We start from the raw sequence: 19,783 nt of genomic DNA, 5'->3' as shown, positions 1-19,783 counted from the left end.
TAGCTCTACTTTCTATCTCTGTGTTATTAGATACAACAAATAGCAATTAATTCAATGTTCCACAGAGCTGTTTCATTTTATTTAATTGGGCCAAATTACTGTTTTAGTCGGCCTATCATGCAATCCGTCCTGCAACCAGGCTCTCATGGTCGGCCTCCCAGGCGGGGAAGAGACTCGTCATTGACGCAGTTGCCGAACAAAAAAACAAACATTAAACAAGTCATATGTTCCTCCATCTTTCTACTAATCATCGCGTTTTTAAACCAAATTGTATTCCCTGACGTGCCAGCGACTTTACACGATGATTCATCCCACAGTGTTGTACTTGACAGTGAGTGAGTCCCACGGCAGCGTAGCATCATGACTTAACCAGCTCTGCAGCTCAGCGTCGCGCTTTTGGTGATAGCAGTGTTAGTATCACACACGATCAGTCATCCGAAAGTAACTAACTTGAGTACAGAATTGTTCACGTTCGCAGCTCAAACCTCTCCCTCGCCATCTCCCCGGCCGTCTCCATAATCACTGTCATTCTTCCCATCGTCGGATTCCTCAACACAGCATGCTATCCTAGCTTCCGACGCACTACCAAGTCCTCCCCAAGCCGTGTGGCCCAGCTTGGCCCCTTGGTAGTTCAAGTCCTGCAGGCACTCATCACAACCATTCTTGCAACACTACTCTTCGAGCGTGCCTTACCATCTGGCGTAACGAATTGCATGATGGAGAACCAATGGATGAGCATGTTTCGTGCCCATGATGCAGGTGGTATACGCAGAATACAGGATGCTTTTGACTGTTGCGGATTCAATTCGGTTCGTGACCGGGCGTACCCTTTTCCTGGTACAGCGCCGAGTACCTGTGCTGCCACTTACGGACGACGAACAGCCTGTCGTGAGCCATGGCAGGGAGCGTTACAGACCAATGCAATGGCAGACTTTGCTGTTGTAGTAGGTGTTGGTCTGATACAAGTATGTACACCATGACTTAGTATTGTGTTAATTCAGCACTAATGACAGGTATAGATAATGGGCCTTTTCGTCGTCCCAGAAAGCGGAAACTGGCGCAATGCCTGGGGCGTTAACCGTTCTGGAGAAAGGAACCAGCAGAGCGAAAGTCGTCGACCACTTCTGATTGACAGAGAAAGAGATGTCGTTGAGGAGGAAGAGACAGAGCCTGAGCAACCAGAGGGGGAGTCGCAGGGCTACGGAAGTCTGAACGCGAACGTGTCTGGCTCTAGAGTTGTACCTTCGTCTGTTGCCGAGCGAAACAACTGGGCCGACGAATGATTTTGATGAACAAAGACGCATTGGTGGAATAGTGAAGGTAGCGAGAACCCGGATACCGTGTACACAATATATGGCAGAGGCCTAAGATAAACTATTCCTTACGGCTTTCACGAATGACGTGGATTTAGAGGGACGACCATAGTGTAGTTAGTCAAAATGTAGGCTTTTGGTCTATATATTAATCCTAAGCATGCTAAGTTTATGTTCTTTACGCCCTTATCGCCTTCCGGCCTCTTGCCCAAGCTTCTCCAGAGTAGCCTCGTACTCCTCAACTCGCTTCTCATCCATTTCCTCAATTCTTGTCCTCTCCATCTTCTGACCCCTCTTAATACCTGTGTTCTTTCCGATCTTGTTGTAGAACCAACTCTCGTCATCTCCGACAAGTGTCCATGCGCTTCCAGACTTGCCAGCACGTGCTGTACGACCAACTCTGTGCACGTAACCTGCCACGCTGGCGGGCATGTCGTAGTTGATGACGTGGTCAAGGTTAGGAAGATCAATACCACGTGAAACGAGGTCGGAGGCAACGAGGAGACGAATGGGCGATGAGGGTGTTGAGAAAGCTCGGAGGGTCTTGCGGCGGATATGTGTCGGTGTTGTGGATGTAAGGGTGCCGATGTGAGATTCCAATGAGGGATCCAGGAGGGCGAGCAGTCGCGATAGACGCAATGCGGCCTCGTTGGACTTTGTGAAGATGAGGGAAGAGGGGATGTGGGACTTGAGTGATCGACCTGAAGTCTTTGGCTTAGCCTCAGACTCAGACTCCGAATCCGAGTCGGAGCTTGTGTCTGAAGTTGCGTCGGAGTCAGAGTCCGAATCAGATTCTGAGCTTGAGCTAGAGTCAGAACTGGTATCTGAATCTGCAGCCTCATCAGGCTTGGATATTTCCTGGTCCTTGTTGGGGCTGGCCATGAGCATATCCTGGCTGCGGAGAAGGTCGAGCAAGTAGAGCGGCTTAAGACCCGTGTCGTGAACTCGGATAGAGTGTTCCTTGAGCTGTGCGGGTAGAGAATGCTCAGCAATCTGGATATCACCGTCGCTCTCCAAAACGATCATCTGTGGCCTGTGCAGACCCAGCTGGTTGAGAAGACTCAAGTCTCTGGTAAGTGTAGCACTAAGAATGATCTTGCGAACACCAGAAAAGTTGATGTCTGGGAAATCTCGAGCGGTAGGCTTGCTAACACGGAACTTTTCCATAACTACATCCAACCAGCCCTGGAAGCTCTGCGCCAGAAGTTTATCGGCTTCATCGACTACTAGCCATCGAACGTAATCGAGACTGAATCCTGGTGTTTGCTCCATGTGCTCGACGAGTCGACCAGGTGTGCAGATCAAGACATCGATCTTGGAGAGTAAGTCAACGACGTAGCCATTCTTGCTGCTCAACCGAGGGTCTGTATCTTCCAGATCATCGAGACTGTCCGTTGTAGAAAGACCCAACTTCAACTGATTTTGTTGTTGAACCTCGTCTTGTAGTTTCTTGTATGCTTCAGGGTCATATCGAAGCTCTTGCTCCATAAAGGCTTTCTGCTCGTCTTCGAAAGACTGACTACCAACGGAAACACCCACGCGCACTCTCTTGCGATCGCTACCATCGAACGCTCTAGCGCAAAGCTCAAAGGTTTCTTGAGCCTGCTTGACAAGTTCTCGGGTTGGTAGAACGACTAGCGCTCGTAACCTGGTGAGGCATCCTTGGCTGATATCCCGCGTAATAGGTAAAGTATAAGCAAGTGTCTTTCCGGAACCGGTGGCCGCAGAAACACACACGTCGCCAGGTCTGCTAGTGGGAAGTAGTAGAGGAATGGCAGCGGTCTGCACGGCGAATGCATCTTGAAATCCTTTCTCTTCCAACACACGGCAGGCCTTTGGTAGAATGTCCAGCTCGGAGAACGGTGTTCGAGTATCCTGAGAAACCCGTAGAGGCTTTGCTAACCAAGGGGGAAGAGTCTCGTCGTCGCTTCGCTTCGCGTTGGTGAGTGTGATCACTGGTGCTGGTTGTGGTAGGGGCTCAAGGCCATGGAGTTCACCCTGATCCTCTTCGTCCTCCTCACCTGGGCCTATCTCACCAGCTAGCTTGAGGGACTTCTCTAGTCGATCCATAACAGTTTTGTGCCTTTTGTTCTCATCCTTGTCCTCCTCCTCTGTTGGCTCAGGCTCCTTGTGTTTCTTCTTCTTTTCCTTTCGCTTCTCTTTCTTCTCCTCTTCTACTACTGGATCCTCGGAGGCAGCCTTGGGTTCGTCTGCGGGCTCTATAGCGTCTTCCATTGGAACATCTTCATCGTGGTCCTCAGCTGTGATCGTGGGGGTACTGGACTCTTCCTGTTCTTGCTTTTGCTCCTTGTCCTTCTTCTTTTTATCCTTCTTCTCTTTCTTCTTGTCCTTCTTCTGCTGCTCCTTTTCCGTTACGGCACTCTCCTCTAAAGCGAGACTCTCTTCTTGCACTTTTTTTGTTTCCTTGGGCTCTTCCTGTTTCATAGGCTTTTGAGACTCAGCTTTTGTTGCAGTCGCCTTCTTAGCTGGCTCGTCTTCGTCTTCGTCATCGTCATCATCATCGTTGGCAGCCGCAGTTCTTCGCTTGCCTCGTCTGACCCTCTTCTTCTTCTTTGGCGTCTCGTCGCTATCCTTTGGTGTTGGCTCTACTGTCTTTGACTTTTTGTTGTCAGGTTGAGCAGAGCTTTGGGCCTCTTCTGTGGTGTCAAACTTCCTCTTGGGAGTCGCTGCGGGCTCATCGTCAAAGTATTGCTTTTGGGGAGCTTGAGGTTGAGGCGGCGCAGGCTTTGCGCTCGGAGGGATGTATCGCGAGTAGCCAAAGGCATTGGCGACGGGCGCGGAAGCAGGAGCTGCATTTGATTCGACTTTTGGTGACGGCGCAGGATTGGAAGGAGCGGAACTTGATGTATTTCCGCCCTTTGCGGGAGGGATATATCTGGCGTACATTATTTCGAAGACAATTGCTGGACCAGATTTCGCGATGGAGGGGCCTCAGTCGCTTCAAATTCCCAAATTTTTGGATGGATTGACATCTTATCGGGTTTCTGCCGATATACACCGCTAAACTTATCTGCCAGTAGTGGATGCCCAGGTACATGTAGTACTTGGTTGAAGAGACGATATTCTATCAAGTAATTCACAATAATTAATTTGAACCATGTGAAATCTGGACTTCTCACAATTCATCTTATATCTAATATTATTTGTTGAGCGTTTAAACAGATTTTAGGTGCAAATGACTACTGCACACAACTTAGATACCTCCCAGCTTTCGCCCTCTTTTCCCGTCTCTCCATCTGGCCAGCTCCACTATCCGACGCTTGTCTACTTCACCCCTGTTCACTTAGACGTGGTTCAACATGAGAAGACAATTACTATGAATGAGACGCATCTTCACCAAACGCTTTGTCGTCTTTCTTACCTGTCAATCTCAATCAACAATACTAACAGATATCTCAGCAAGTGCTGACCGACACATCAATCTATTAGTAAAGGGCCGGCGAACCCCCCTTTCTTAACCGCCATCATGACACGCCGCACATACAACATCGCCATGGTTAGCGATTTCTTCTTCCCGCAACCAGGAGGCATCGAATCTCACATTTACCAACTCGCCACAAAGCTCGTCGACCGCGGCCACAAGGTCATCATCATCACACACGCCTACGACGATCGCAAGGGCATCCGCTATCTCACCAACGGTGTCAAGGTCTACCACGTTCCCTTCCTCGTCATCTACCGCGCCGCCACTTTTCCCACCGTCTTCTCATTCTTTCCCATCTTTAGAAATATATGCATTCGTGAGCGCATTGAGATTGTTCATGGCCATGGAAGTCTCAGCAGTCTTTGCCATGAGGCCATCTTGCATGCTCGCACAATGGGCTTGAGAACTGTCTTTACCGATCACTCTCTCTTTGGGTTTGCAGATGCGGGTACAATTCTCACCAACAAACTCATGAAATTCATTCTGAGTGACGTTGATCACAGTATCTGTGTGAGCCATACCTGGTAGGTCTTTAATATCCAAGATGCCGACATTCTCTAACTCGTCACAGCAAAGAAAATACAGTGCTTCGTGCATCTCTTGACCCAGTCATGGTCTCCGTCATACCCAACGCTGTTGTCGCTGAGAACTTTCGCCCAAAAGATGTTCCCGCGTTACCCTCCCCTTTAGGAACCTCTTTCAACACAGAAGCACCTCTCTATCCTCCACCACAGCGAATTGGACCTCGTGATACTATCACTATTGTTGTCATCTCCCGCCTCTTCTATAATAAGGGTACAGATCTGCTGATCGCCTCTATCCCACGCGTGCTTGAGAATCACCCAAACACACGCTTCATCATTGCAGGTTCAGGTCCTAAAGCTATTGATCTTGAGCAAATGATCGAAACCAACGTCCTTCAAGACCGCGTCGAAATGCTTGGTCCCATCCGCCACGAAGAAGTTCGCGATGTCATGGTTCGCGGCCACATCTACCTCCACCCTTCTCTTACAGAAGCTTTTGGAACTGTTATTGTAGAGGCCGCCAGTTGTGGGCTCTATGTCGTATGTACTGCGGTTGGCGGTATCCCTGAAGTTCTCCCTTCGCACATGACAACATTTGCCAAACCAGAAGAAGACGACGTTGTTCTCGCCACAAGCAAAGCAATCAGCGCAATACGCGCCGGCAAGATTCGCACTGAGAAATTCCACGAACAAGTCAAAAAGATGTACTCGTGGCAGAACGTCGCCATGCGCACGGAGCGTGTGTATGATGGCATATCAGGGACTATTTCAGAAGACGAGTTCTACGGCGTCGATACTTCCGGCTACGGTAGCCGCATCCGGAATTTCGCTCTCATTGATCGCTTAAAACGCTACTATGGCTGCGGTATCTGGGCAGGCAAGTTATTTTGTCTTTGCTGTGTCGTGGATTACCTCTTCTTTCTGTTCCTCGAGTGGTGGTTCCCAAGGGACAATATCGATATCTGTCCTGACTGGCCTCGCAAGCGGCCCGCCGATGACGATGCCAGCTCGAAAAAGGCCGCACACAGTAATCGGTCAAGCACATCTCAAGGGGCTTCGAAACTGGAATAAGCTGTTTCTGTTTCTGTCCACGAGGTATGGTGTAATTAAAGGAGCGAGGAGTTTGGGTTTTGGAGGAGCATTTTGACACAGTTCACGAGGCAGATAGATAAAGATTATGTGTGTATGACTCTTGCGTTAAATAACGCGAGCCTTGAGTGGTGGGTGGTAATTAACAGTGAGCTAGCTATTCTAGACGCTTGACAGAACAATTAAAACAAGTACAAGCTGCCTGTGTTTTCTAGCAGCATATGAAGCTGATATCCATATCAATCCAGGGTGATTAGCCCCTGCCTCCAATGCGACGTCTCTTGGCAGTTCCAGTTTCACGTTCCCCATTATCGTCATCATCGTCACCCGTTTCCTCAGCGGGTGTGGCGACGCTGGCCGGGCGAGCAGACGGCGGAGGAGCGCTACGCTCTTTCTCTGCGCTTCGTAGATCTCCTAGTAGCTTCTCGACCTCTACGAACATGCTGCGAGTGTTTTTCACAACGCCGTTCTCATCGAGGCGGTAGCCTACTATCTCCTCCTCCTCTTCCTGAGACCGTTTCATAAAGGCTGGTCCGGGACCGCGATCAGGGTCCGCGTTGTACATGATAGCATTGCAGAACATGTGGACCAGTTCGCGTTCGAGTTGAGCGCTGTTTATGATACCTTTGGGCGGGACGAGCTCTTCAGACATTGGCAACCACACATGTGCAGTGCTGGGGTCACCTCCAGGGAGGTTTGCCGCAGCTTGAACAGCCGCCTTATTTCCATGCTTGATAGCAGACCGGATAGATGTTATATCTTGGGGCTGCAACACAATCTGGCGGTAGTTGGGCGCGTCCTTCTCGCGAAGTCTAGTAGCAAACATGTTGGCATCACGGTGGCTTGAGATCTGGTCAAGAGCAGATGATGACACCTTTGTAAACCCACGAGTCCACAGAACCTGGGAAGTCTCAGGGGGCAAGTCAGGTGGTGTGCCTTGTCGCTTTCGTTTTTGAAGGCGCGAAGAGACACTCCCAGGTGTCATAATCTGAGCCCGACCAGGGACACTCTCGTCAGCAGTCGTATCGCCTGTTTCTTCAGTGGGCCGAGGTGTGGCATCCTCATCCTTGATTCTGGGTCCTGTTTCGCTAGCCTGCGTCGCTTGCTCATCGGTGTGAGACATGACAGACTGGCTTCGCCTTGACCGACTGATTGAAGGAGTAGAGCTAACACCTCGAGCTTTCTGAATGGGTCTGGCAGTTCGGCCCCGGGGTTTAGGCGCTGGTTGCTCAAGCTTTGGAACTGCCTTCGGTGCTTGCTTCTTGGGTTTTGGCGTAGACGCAGCAGAACTAGGCAACGTCGCATTCTTAGAAGGTGGGCTGACCGGCTCGAAAGCTGGACTTTGGGGGGCAGCATACACGTGGCCAGGGCCAGGGGTCGATGGAGTCGACTGAGGCGCCCATTTTGTTCCAAATCCTTGAAGAAGATGCACGGAGGTCGAAGTAGGGGTGCGTGGCCCGGGCGGTGTCGCAAGTCTCTTCGCTGGAGTATTCAAGACTTGACGAATAATGTTTCCCAAAGCGCCAGGTACCGGCTGCTGGGGAGCATTTTGCGAAGGTTGGTTCTTGCTCTCTGCCTTTGAGGCCTGTGAGGCAGATGAACCCGCTAGCGACGCATATTGTTGTTGGAGCTGGTATCCCGAGGGCCGGCGCTGCTGAGGCGTTGCAATCGGGCCTGAGTTTCCTACAGGAGGAGTTGGCGAAGCTGGAACAATCGGTCGAACATGCTGAGATTGCCCTTGCGTTGGCTGAACAGGACGAGGATGTGGCACTGGTGTGGTTGAAGATGGCCGAGCCTGGAGCGTCTGGCCTCCAGTCAAGTCTATTGACGATCGTGGTGGCGCTGGTTGCAATGGTGGTGGTATTTGGCCAGCGTGCTGAGGGGGTGCCAGTCCTGGCTTTACAGGAGTCGGCCGAGGCTTGAACTGTTGTTGCTGAGGAATAGGGACTTGTGGATTTTGCTGGGAATGCTGCGTTTGGGCAAGTTGTACTGGTGTAGGGGTATGAGATTTCTGACTCTGTTGCGTGTGCTGTATCGGTGTAGTGTGCTGTGTCTGGGGAGTACGTGGTTGTTGCTGGGGTTGTATGTGAGGCTGTGAACGTTGCTGCTGCTGCTGCGCTTGCTGGCCCTGTTGTTGAGGTTGAACCTGGGGCGGTTGCGGAGCAACAGGTTGTGGTCGAGGTTGAACCTGAACGTGCTGAGGCGTTTGAGGATGGGACGCAAGCGGTTGAGCTCCAGGCTTTGGCGAGAATTGCGCGGTTGGTTGAGGGTACCATTGCTGCTGTTGCGGCACTTGCGGAGGATATTGTCCGTGGGGTTGTGAGTACTGTTGCTGCTGTGGATGCTGCTGTGCTGGGGGCGGAGCTATTGCCCCTTGAGCAAGAGGCGACTGAAGCTGTCGAGGAGGGGGCGTATGAGTCTGCGGTGGCTGATAAGGCTTCTCCCACTTGAGAGCAGCTCCTTGTGACGCATTTTGAGGGACCGTAGTGCCGTCTTTCGGCTTGGCTGCAGCTTCCGGCCGAGGGGTTAGAGTCTGCTTAGGAGGCTGCGATGCCTGCAGCGGTCGTGGCCCAGTTTGAGGAACTCCTGGGGGAGGTTGAAGCACCGAGCCATTAGCATTGGGCGGGTTTGGCGACGGAGAAGGTCGTATCGGCGTTGTTCCAGCGGGCAAGTGGCTGGGCGGTGCAACGCTTGGTTGATTGCTGTGAGGAACAGGAGGTTTCGGTGGGAGCACCGGCGTCTGAGGTGTAGGTCCTTTTCGAACAGGAGTCACCGCGCCCGTCGTCGCAGTAGGTGGTGGAGTTGGCACATTAGACGGAACAGAAGCCTTCTGGTCCCTAGCAGCAAGCACAGGCGTACCGTTCTGACTTGCGGCTCTAGCGCGCCGTTCTCGTGCAGTTCGGTCTAAGAAATGGATATCCTTCTGCAACGCGTCGATCTTTTGTTCATCCTCCCGAATGTGGCCAACGATCTTAGCGCTATATTGTTGCCAAAGGCGCTGGACGAGCGATTGCACCTTTTCGACATTGTCGTACACATCTTTGAATGTCGGTAGCGGAGGGCTCTCGAGTTTTCGTTTTTGAGTATTCGGTGATGCTGCTGGGTTGTCGACTGTATCCTTGTCCGAGTCGCCCCTCAACTCCTCCCCAAACAGTCGTAGAAAAAGATGTTGAAGCGCATCGGGCTTTAATCGTGCGGGATCATAGGTGGCTCCCTCTTTGATGAGTGAGTTCTCCGTGAGCTGTTCAGAGATACGCGCGAAGGCCCCAGGGTCGGCGCCTTGAGTCAACAACGACTGGAATAGGAACAGCGACTCGAGGGGCGTGTATGCGGCTGATTGATTCATGCCCCACGATCCACCTCGCCAGCTTTCCAGAGGGCCTTCACGTCGTGCAAGTAGATGGACTGGCGCCACGGTCTATATGGTTTGGAAGAAGTCCAGTTAGGCGTCTGTCGCGAAACAAGTATGGCTACGTCATGGCTGGGGTTCTATGGATCAAAAAACACGTACAGGCAACCTTAGTCAATAACTCCAAAACCGTCTATGGCGACCTCGAGGCCTTTCATCGGGTGCTGGGCGTCGAAAACCTCTCGTTGCGAAACGCGCTCGATAGTCGGACCAGTGGTGTAGTTAATTTTTGCTCGTATTCGCGATCGTCTGTTGAGATGTCACGTGAGTAGTTTCGCCGAAGATGTTGCGCGGAATTCTGTTGTTGAATTTCGATGATGCAGGGAAGAAAAATCGGGCTGCGTCTCTTCCCAAGCTGTTCCCACGCTAAGTCCTGGCTTAGCACGTGATACCCCTGAAGACCAACACGCTTCTTACAGGCGCGTAAAGCGCTCTAACACGGATAGGAATTATTCTTCCAAATCATCTAAACACTTACTATCATGCTTCACAAGTTTCACAGATAGAAGGGGGCAAAGTCATTGTTAAGGCGGTCATTGAATCAGACCATTTGATTGGTTGCAAAACGCCGGTTTCGGCCTGTTATAGCGAAATAAATCCCACCATGTAGCAGTAAGACTCCAGACTCCATGGTATCATGTCCGAACTTGTCAGCCGGATACGCTCCGTGCTTGCTCTAGTTCAATAGCCACCCATCCCATCAAATCTATAGCCCATGTAACGCCGTTGCCTGCTTAATCTCAAAGCGCAAACAAAAAAAAAAGACTGGGTTTTCAGTAGTAGTACACAAAAGGGAGGAATATGTTATGACGAAAGCGAACTAGAGGACCCATCCACACTACGTTGGGTCTCGTCATCCTGACTGTCTCCATCCTTTTCAGTTGGAGACCTTTGCTGGTAACTAAGACGCAGCTTTTCGTCTAGTAATGTGATCAGTCTCTCTGAGTACTGATCTAAAAGGCCACTAAGGGCCGTCTCGTTCATAGCCCTGCTTCGAATAGCCCGGTCGCCAAGAGCTGCTGCTGTCATCCGCAACTCCTGGTCTAGTTCAGTCAAGTTCTCTTGGCTGATGGGATCTGAAGAGGCGAGCTTCTTCCTATATGACCGTAGCTGGCGACAGGTTTGTTCAGTTGCCATATTTAATGAGCCGAAGCCACGCAGGTTTGACGAGGATGTTTTCTTGCGGACGCCTTGGGAAATAGAAAGCCGTCTCTTAACTTTGGCTTTCGGGGATACTGGGGAAGTAGCCCGTACGTCGCCCGAAGGCCGTCGTGACGGCGTATCATCTGCCAACGTGCTGGTGGGGCTAACTGGAGCTGCTTGTGTGGGTGTTCTTACACTGGCAGCAAGGTTGAAACGAGAAGTACGTCGTTGGAGGGTTCGCGGGGGTGATTTCCGACCTGATGCAGGAGACTTTCGACCAGAAGTTGGTGAAGGTCGCTGAAATTCGGCCAGCTCAGCTTTTGACAGGACCCTGCGAAGCGGTGGCCGTGCTGATACTGAATCCTTTGCAGGTGATGGCTCCCTGCTTGTTGTGCCAGGCACAGGGTCATCCAGATCCAGACACCAGATCATCATTGTGCCGTCTGATGCAACACTCACAACCTTGCGACTTCCGTCATCATTTTCGATCAAGCACACGCCATTGATGGCTTCAGTGTGACCCCATTCTCTGTCCAAAAAGCCGCCTGTCTGGGCATCGTATAAGCGGATAGACTTATCCGTGTTGGAAGTTCCGAGGAGAAAATCTTGATCTTTAGGGAGCCATTGCCCAAAACACAACGAGTCAAGTACAACAGACTCTCCTCGAGTCTCATCTTGGCATTTGAAACACGAAATCTTACGTCCCGTGTTGAGATCAAATTGACAAATCGTCCGGTCTAGCATGGAAACGAAGACGGTTCTTTGGCCCATGCCCAGAACCATTGAGCTTGGCGAAGCCTTGAGTGAAATGACCCTTGAGGGGATAGCAGCGATAGAGTCTGGGTCGCCCTCTTTGGTGATGATGTCGTGAATTTGGAGTGTTCGATCAAAGGAGCAGGTCAAAACTTTGTCCTCAGACGGGACCATGACTTGGACGACCTTGGCAGCGAACTCTAGTGTCTGGAAGTGTTCAATTGATCCATCTGCGGTTCGATGAAAGAGCTGTGCAGTTCGATCTCGTCCGCATGATGCCATCAGGAATTTACCATCATTATCGTACACACTGACAGAACGGCAGTCAGCTGTGTGTGCCTTGATGTCCAATACAGGCTCCTTGGTTGCAATGTCCGTCATTCGCAAAACGCCCATGCGATCAGCAGAAATGAGCAGCTTGCCATCGTTTGTCGTTTGGGCGCACGTGAGCTGATTGACCGGGTCCATCTCATTTTCGGGTTCGGTCATTCCGATAGGCACATCAATTGAGGCCTTGACCTGGCCCTCCAGTGTCCAGAAGGTTACATTTCCGCCGACAGTCCATGTGAGAAACGAGGCATCCAAGTGGTTGGGTCGTTGTAGAACCTGGATGCCTGTCACGGGCTGTCCGTGCCCAGGGATAGGAATGCTAGCCATGGCCTTACTATCCTTGCCAGGCACATGGTCTGAGCTCCAGATATCGATGGACTGTTGTGAGTCGATTGTGACAAAGTTGTCTGCGAGGAATCCCATAGCAAGCTGGCCTTCAGACAAAAAGGTAGTGTCTTTGATGCAGGCGGATGGTGGTTGGGCATCCAACACAGCTTCGACGTCCAGCACCGCAAAATGGCCATGACTGCTGCCGATATACGCGACATTGTCTTTGACTGCAATCGTCGAAATAGAAAAGTCCAAGTTAAGGACCTTTTGCAGCTTCATCTGTTTATCATCTTCCTCCATGATACATACATTGCCCGTTTCTGAGCAAATAATGAGGCTGGAGTTTTTGACAACAGCAGCGCAAGTAAAGGTTTCCTCCAAAAGGGAACCGAGTAGGATGTTACGCCCTGACAAGGTCCTTTGAGAGGGTGGGGTAGAGGCTGGTTGTTCGCTGAAGAACTTCTGTTTCGTGGGCGAAAGAGCTGGTCCATCTTCAGGTTTCCACATCTTGACATGGCGAACTCCAAAGGTGACAAGGGAGTTGCCTATCCAGACCATGTCCTTGACGTAGGAAGTGCATCGGTTTTGTTTGAAAAGTCTTGCCCCACCTGTCCGCGGATCAACCTTCCAGATGTAGAGGAATCCATCATTGGCGGCTCCTATAGACGCCAGATACTGCGTGTCCGCAGACCACGCAACACAATTGACCCCGTAAGTATGTTCGCTAATCGATATCAGAGGGCTGTCGGAAGAGGTGTCATGGAGACTAAACACCAGAACTCGGGGTGAATAGCCAGTCTCGCCCACAGCTAGATATTTCCCATCTCGACTGAGAGCAAGGCATGTTGCAGCCTTGATCCGTTCACGGCTCGTCCATGTATTGCTGGGAGACTCGTTCCAGTCTGATGACGTATGAGGTGAATTGGGAAATCTAGGGCCTGCACGACCACGGCTATCGTTCGCCTTTGGTGTTCCTGAAGGTGTCGAGGGTGTGTTCTGAAAAGTTGCTACAGAGTAAAGAGGGACGGCAGTCGGCCGAGCTCGGTAAAATCGTTGAGAGTGGTTTTCTCCATCGACATCCACCACAACAACAGCACCGCCAGCAATGTATGCAAATGCAGATGAGAGGGTATCAAATCCTGTAGGCGAGGAACAGGTTGTACCAATGACGCGCTTGAGGGAGAGCTTGGAAGAATCTTGGGGTCGGCCACGCATTGGCGATCTTGAAGACCTTGACGGACGGCCTAGGAACGGAGAGTTGGAAGGAGTAAGCTTCATGCGACTGTGAGAAGGAGTCGCTGCCATATTTCTGCCATTGACACTTGGTGACGGATATTCGCTGAGTTTTGTACCGTCGAAAAAGTCGACTACTATGGTGAGGCGTTAAGAAGTAATGCCGAGTCTCAGAAACCCTCCAGACATGAATGAAGACCCAAAAGAAGAACAGGGAATACTGCAAGTAAACAAATGAAGGAATGAACAACCAATGCCTATCGCCCACGATCGAATATGCGAAGAATATGCAGAGTTATGAGCAGAAGAGAAGTCGGATGATGCTGTACAGCGAAGAGTGGGTGGTGGGCGGTGTAAGTCAGGTAGCTGCTGCGGGCCTGCGGGGACTGCAAAAGCTATGAGATGCAAAAGGCAAGCAAAAGTTTGAAGCTGTAAGAAAAGCTGCGGGGAGGGGCGTTAGTTGCTTCAGTGGAGAGAATAGAGAGAGGTTGGAAGAGTTTAGTTTACGAGAACCGAACTCTTGCTCTTGCACTTTGCACTTACAATGACTAGGTTGGTGCTATCTAAATTTGGTTAATGAGCGACAGGAGACATGGAGGAATAACGAAACGTCCCAACCTACGGAAGCGGTTGGCGATGAGGGAAAAAGAAGAAAAAGAAGGTTCACACCAATCTGTGGGATGGAATGTCGATGACTCTCTGGTGACTTAGCCTAACCCCAGGCCATTCCCTTCCCGTCAATAGACGAGAAAAAGAGCCCCAAGTCCAACTTCAAAGAGTCCAAAAGTCTTGGTCCCTCCTAGATAGGCGCTCGAGTGTCTTGTTTACATGGGCCCTTGTCCATGGTTGCCCAGGGGCCCCTGTTCCATCCTTTGATGAGAGCCAAGGGCCCTGACGTCTATCCTGGTGGGTAACAGAAAAGTTGACCTCTAAGCTTGATGCTACAAAAATAAATAGCCTAAAATGTCTAATCTCAGCAGCATAGGCTGACCTACTAATTTCGTCTCTTGTGATCCCAACGGCCAATATTTCTGATACCCCGGGGTCATCTCATGTGCTTCTTCTCATGTAGTCTGGGCGAGCTGATTCTTGGGCCGCTTGTTCCTTGTCGTCCAGCTCTCCCATCAGTGGCTGTCACCTTGAATCACTTCAGGCCAGGACGGTGATGGATATTGAACCTGGAGTCTTTGTTGGTGACAATGATAAGAGCCCCAGAGCAATCACAGCAGCAATTGGGGTTCACCAACCTCAGTTTTCTATTGTGAGAACACACTCTGTACGTCTCTTCGCTCTGATAGAAACAACCCAATGTGATCTGTGTCTTTCTAAACTCCAATTGTTGTCGAGCCACCAGCCACGATACCCCCCGACTGACCCCATAGACAAGAACAACAACACATCAAAAGCATCCACTTTACCCAAGAGTAAGGTACCTATATCGACACCGAAACAAAAGTAAACAAAAGAAGCAAACTCTGCTTCAAGAGCCCCATTTGCTAATTGAAGCCCTATCTTCTCCGCCACTATTACTCCATAGCCGTTACCCGCTGGTCTACTAAACTAATCCCGGCGCTTGGTGAAATGAAGATGCTCCTAACACTGTCCCGTCTCTGTTAGTCTTGTACCTCTAGATTTCGGCCACTCTTCGCTTGTTTCTATTGTATATGTTAATCGTGATTGCCACACTAATTAGCTCCTGTGCGCTGGCTTTCGTTAGACCAGCCGATCAGTTAATCCCGGCAATTCAGCAACGCAATCAATCATCTGTGCACGAGCGAGACGAGTCCCCTTTTCAAACCATATCTGCGGAAGCCACCTATGTACTCGACCCCCATGTCCCAAGCAAGACATAAACAAACATCAACAGCCTCGAATATTGGGGACGCAATATTGGAGACGCGTTGTCGTCAAGCCTTCGCTAAGGGCATGGTTTTGCTTAGGCAATGCAATCCTAAAATGCATGAACAACTCATAGGACCACAGTTATAATACACATGCATATACATACATACTCACGTCAATGGCTCGAGCGTCTAAACACGTCTTGTTCGATTATACGTACTCCTCCTCTTTTGAATATCTCCGGTTAACGCCAAACACCCTTTTATAAAACAAGGCCTATCTTTATAGCCCGAGCTGGTTCAAATATCATCATGGTCAAGTATCCAACTCCCTAATCTCGGTGTTTATGGTTCATCCAACTCCCCTTATACTACAAGGCCTTCCTCGGACGCTTCATCTCGTTCAAGACGCTCAAGTCCTGTTCCAACGGCTCCGTAAACTCGCAGGGGTACTGCAATCTCAAAGCTCTCGCATATCAGATTTTCAACGGCCACAAGCACTGTTCCTCCCTTTTCATCTTGTGAGATCTGCTCAAGAAGTGGATGAGGTGCGCGTCTCTCGTTCTCGTCTGGAGAATCGCTTCCTGTAGAAGGCACCACAAACTCGATACGGATCTTCCACTCTAAGCTAACGCCACTAGTTACGAACTCTGGGGTTGCAGTGATTGGAATTGTTGGCTTAAATGTGACCCGCCGTGAGTACATTGTTGCCTCAGAAGATGATGAGTGAACCTTTCGCGTTACTCGATGGATGCTCGACTCGGACCTTATCGCGAGAGACGGGTCTACCTTCTCCGATGTTTCCAGCGTAGTATGCACTGCGTAACATGGGATATCCGCGTCTGTAAAATCAATCGCCATTGTCACCACTTCGCCCAGTCGGTAGGCAGGCCTCGTAAGCATTACCACGCCAACTCTCTGCCCATTGCGGGCAATTTCGAAACGGTTTGGGCTCTGTTGCCCACCAGAAGTCATATTGCTTCGCATAATTGCCATATGGATGGCTTCGTGCGCAGTGCTGGCTTCCTCGTATGTCGATGGTCTCCTAGAGTTACCGGCACCTGGAGAAAGCAAGATACTACCACTTTCATCTCTTGGTCGATGAGCCAGGTCATCCACATAAAGCAAAAAGTCGTTCAACGCTGATTGCTGTCCTTTCGTCCCGTCACCATTGGTCTTTAGTGCCTTATCACTGACCTTATCACTGCTTGGCGGACTTTTGACTTGCGCGAGATCCTGTAGTAGGATGTAAGGGTTCATCAAATCATGCCCCAAAATCTCACCGTGGCTGTTAACACTTCCCAGAACTCGGAAAGGTACCTCGACGGATTTGACTTGTTGCTCCTTGGTGCCGCCGGCCCTTTGGGTGCCGATGACGAGGCTATAGGAAATTTTGACAGCTTTTCCACGGTGGGAAGGAGGAAGTCCCTTTGGTAGTCGAAATGAGTACTCGAATACGCGACACTCTCCAGGGGCCAGTTGCAGATCGACGAATAGAATAGACTGTGGTGTCGTCAAGAGAGGCACAGATTTGGAGTTCGCAACGCCACGCATCTCCTTGATCGTACTGAGCTCTCCTCCGCCCAGAAAGTCGCCAAGTGAACTGCTGAGGCGACCCCACCCAAATCCTCCCAGCAGACTACTATCACGTTTGGACTCAAGTCCAACAACACCGCCTCCCTGTCCGACAATACCCTTCTTTTTAACTTGATCAAATTGCCCGAGACTGACTAATGAGCCGTCCAACGAGAAAGAGCCATGTAACTGAGCATAACCCATCATGAGAGATTCCGGTGCTCTCATTTGCGGCGCAGGCATACCAAGGCTTCGCCGGAGTGGTCGTGCATGCCCACGATTAGGCGGTTGTGTCACATACTCCGAAACTAGCGTTTCTGACGAATTGTTGCTGACTGAATAAAATTCTCCGCTACTCCTCGGCGTTCCTCCTAGGATTCCACTACTTGCCAAAATCCGGGCTGCAGGGGCAGGGGCAGCTTGTTCGTTGATAGTAGGAACGCCTTCCTTGAGACGAACTGCCAATCCGCTCGAATCAACTGCAGCATTCCTAGGGCTGAGCATGTTTTCGTTCGTTGATCTTCTAGATAACGTTGGGCGTGGCTCTCGAGTAGGCGAGGGCGCGGCAGGAAAGCGGAATTCCGGCATTGGGTTTTCTGAGGGCGATCCCAGCGGGGATGCTCGTCGAATGGGTGTTTGAGAGTTTGTCGGCGAACGAGATATTCGTCCGAATCGGTCAGGTGGAGGATACGAAGCGTGAAATAATGGGGAACTAGAAAGACGGTGTGGGGAGAAAGATGCTATCACTAATTAGCTAGTAGTCAAGGGAGAACAAGACAAGAGTAATCTACCAGAATGAGGCCCAGTCGGAAGTTGGCCCTGTGATCGAGGAAGGATCTGTAAACTTGAAGCGCGCCCGTGACCGCGATGCGGTCTTTGGGGTCTTGTTGAAAGATCATTGCGCTGTGTGTGGTCCTCTACAGTATTATTTGATCCGATCGAGACAATGGAAACGGAACGTTTGTGAGAGTGGCTTGAACGACGATCGCCTGTAATTGGTGATGAGGGCCATTGGACTGAACCTGTTCGGCTATGCGATTGAGATGCAGGAACACTCAATGAAAGAGCAGAGCGACGGTGTCCTCTGCCTGACGATGCTGACGGCGGAGGGGTCAAGCCTTGGTTTGACCTGGGACGGGTATGCAAGGGTGAGGCCAGTCGACTTCGTTCCGATTGTTGCGGTGGTGGTTTCGCCTGGCCTGGCGTAGGCGCTACGTTCTTAAAAGTAATCGTACATTTGACTTCCTCGCCGGCGAAGACAGTCTGATCATGCCAGCGTATGAAGACGCGGATGTTGCTCGGTGCTTCGGGAGCCATTGCGGGAAAGGGAGGCCGCTCAGCGACGAGCGCGTGGATTGAGGCGACTATTGGATGGCAGATGCAGCATTTCTACACGACAGCATATTCGAGACAGAGGCGACGGGGAGATTAGAGAGCGTTGAGGATACGATGCTGATGTAAAAGTGAGGATCTAGTTGAGCTATCGAGGGAGGAGTCAAGAAGCAACGTCATGGGTATTCCGCGAAAGGAGATGGAGGAGGTTCACGTTGGCGTCTTGGCGGGGAGCTGTCTAAGCCAATCACTGCTTACGATGCAGGTACAAGCTTACACTGCGACGGAGCCTCGGCCAACAATTTCCACGGGCAAGCAACCAACAACGCTAACAGAAGACAAAAGCAAATACGAATGCGTTAAACTTGTCTCGGTAGATATATCTACCATGCGCTATAGCAAGTATATCAACGCGACTTTATCCTGATTCCAAGATTGATACTATGTATGTGTATCTCCACAAGGGCTGTGCATGTTTCGTTCGTCTATGCGCCAGGATAGCAGAAATCTAGCTCTAGCGGTACAAAACAAACCAATTCCGTCACTTTATGATAGGTAGCTTAGACCAGTTCTTAGACTGCTAATCAGTTTACGGCTTACATCCGAACATACTTCACGTGTTTTGTATTGGCTTTTACATACATCGACATGCAGAGTTCTCGCCACTAAAGGAAATCAGCTACACGGTCTTATAGACTGTTGCGGAATGTAGTAGCCTTCCATGTGTGTGATGAGTGAGGTACAAAGCCAAACCTCTTCTAGGCTCCATGCCAAAAACCATGCCACGAAGCCGCCGGCTTTCACTAACAACAGGACGCAAATTGAGTTTCAGCGAACCATAAATTCAAGCCAAATTGATGAACTAAACGCTAATGATATGAACTAATTGCCAAACCCCAGTGCCCAGGCCCATGAAACCATGACCATTCATGAGGATACTTTTCCATAATATCGTATGCAACTTACCTAAAGGATAAAAGTTTGGTTACTTTATGGTGTCTCAGACCCGATATTAGGCTATTAAGTTTCTGTGTTTCAAGAGTCTCAGGTTCCCCTAGACCGCTTAATGCTCTACGATACTATGGGAGCGCAGCTTGCTGTCCCATCCAGAGCAGTCGTTACAGTTAGCCATGGAAAGTAAACCAGGGTCAAATGTTACATACCAAGAGAAAGATAGTCTCTACAGCCTGGGTTACATGCTCCATCATATTCTTCATCTCTGTGAGGTCCCGTAACAAGTCTTCGATACATTGATAAGTCGACAAGCAGGTAGGCGGCACAGGAGGATTGTCGGCTGGTGATAGGACATGGGCTCTACTGGATGTAGGAAAGGAAAAAAGGAAGTTGTGGAATAGTTGTCAGAAAGAAAGAGAATGATGTTGAACAAGTTCCTATAGGGTGTAAGAAGGAAATACCAGGGGGACGGATTTAGCTATTTGCGCACATCTCGTCAGGATATCATTCTC

General features: G+C 50.4%; 6 protein-coding genes across 6 annotated transcripts; 1 reads left to right on the top strand and 5 right to left on the bottom strand.

The window, feature by feature from the left end:
- Positions 1-801: 801 nt before the first annotated feature.
- FGSG_11866 (uncharacterized protein) lies at positions 802-1,490 on the bottom strand (the record flags this gene model as incomplete). Its single annotated transcript, XM_011318402.1, has 1 exon — positions 802-1,490. Exon 1 carries the CDS (start codon positions 895-897, stop codon positions 802-804), a length of 96 nt encoding a protein of 31 aa, XP_011316704.1. The 5' UTR covers positions 898-1,490.
- A 9-nt stretch (positions 1,491-1,499) lies between these two features.
- Positions 1,500-4,220, bottom strand: FGSG_00961 (uncharacterized protein; the record flags this gene model as incomplete). The annotated part of the gene is made up of 1 exon (XM_011318401.1): positions 1,500-4,220. The coding sequence occupies one exon, from the start codon at positions 4,218-4,220 to the stop codon at positions 1,500-1,502; it is 2,721 nt and encodes a 906-aa protein (XP_011316703.1).
- A 580-nt stretch (positions 4,221-4,800) lies between these two features.
- Positions 4,801-6,353, top strand: FGSG_00960 (phosphatidylinositol N-acetylglucosaminyltransferase GPI3 subunit; the record flags this gene model as incomplete). Its single annotated transcript, XM_011318400.1, has 2 exons — positions 4,801-5,282; positions 5,330-6,353. The coding sequence occupies 2 exons, from the start codon at positions 4,801-4,803 to the stop codon at positions 6,351-6,353; spliced, it is 1,506 nt and encodes a 501-aa protein (XP_011316702.1).
- A 271-nt stretch (positions 6,354-6,624) lies between these two features.
- Positions 6,625-9,717, bottom strand: FGSG_00959 (uncharacterized protein; the record flags this gene model as incomplete). The annotated part of the gene is made up of 1 exon (XM_011318399.1): positions 6,625-9,717. One exon carries the CDS (start codon positions 9,715-9,717, stop codon positions 6,625-6,627), a length of 3,093 nt encoding a protein of 1,030 aa, XP_011316701.1.
- Positions 9,718-10,584: 867 nt separating this feature from the next.
- On the bottom strand, positions 10,585-12,615 carry FGSG_00958 (uncharacterized protein; the record flags this gene model as incomplete). The annotated part of the gene is made up of 1 exon (XM_011318398.1): positions 10,585-12,615. One exon carries the CDS (start codon positions 12,613-12,615, stop codon positions 10,585-10,587), a length of 2,031 nt encoding a protein of 676 aa, XP_011316700.1.
- A 3,161-nt stretch (positions 12,616-15,776) lies between these two features.
- Positions 15,777-18,302, bottom strand: FGSG_00957 (uncharacterized protein; the record flags this gene model as incomplete). The annotated part of the gene is made up of 2 exons (XM_011318397.1): positions 15,777-17,731; positions 17,777-18,302. The coding sequence occupies 2 exons, from the start codon at positions 18,300-18,302 to the stop codon at positions 15,777-15,779; spliced, it is 2,481 nt and encodes an 826-aa protein (XP_011316699.1).
- Positions 18,303-19,783: the final 1,481 nt, after the last annotated feature.

Source organism: Fusarium graminearum, chromosome 1, assembly GCF_000240135.3.
Source record: "Fusarium graminearum PH-1 chromosome 1, whole genome shotgun sequence".
Taxonomy (NCBI): Eukaryota; Fungi; Ascomycota; class Sordariomycetes; order Hypocreales; family Nectriaceae; genus Fusarium; species Fusarium graminearum.
Note: the sequence above shows the minus strand (reverse complement) of the source record. Positions and strands in the feature narration are given on the sequence as shown.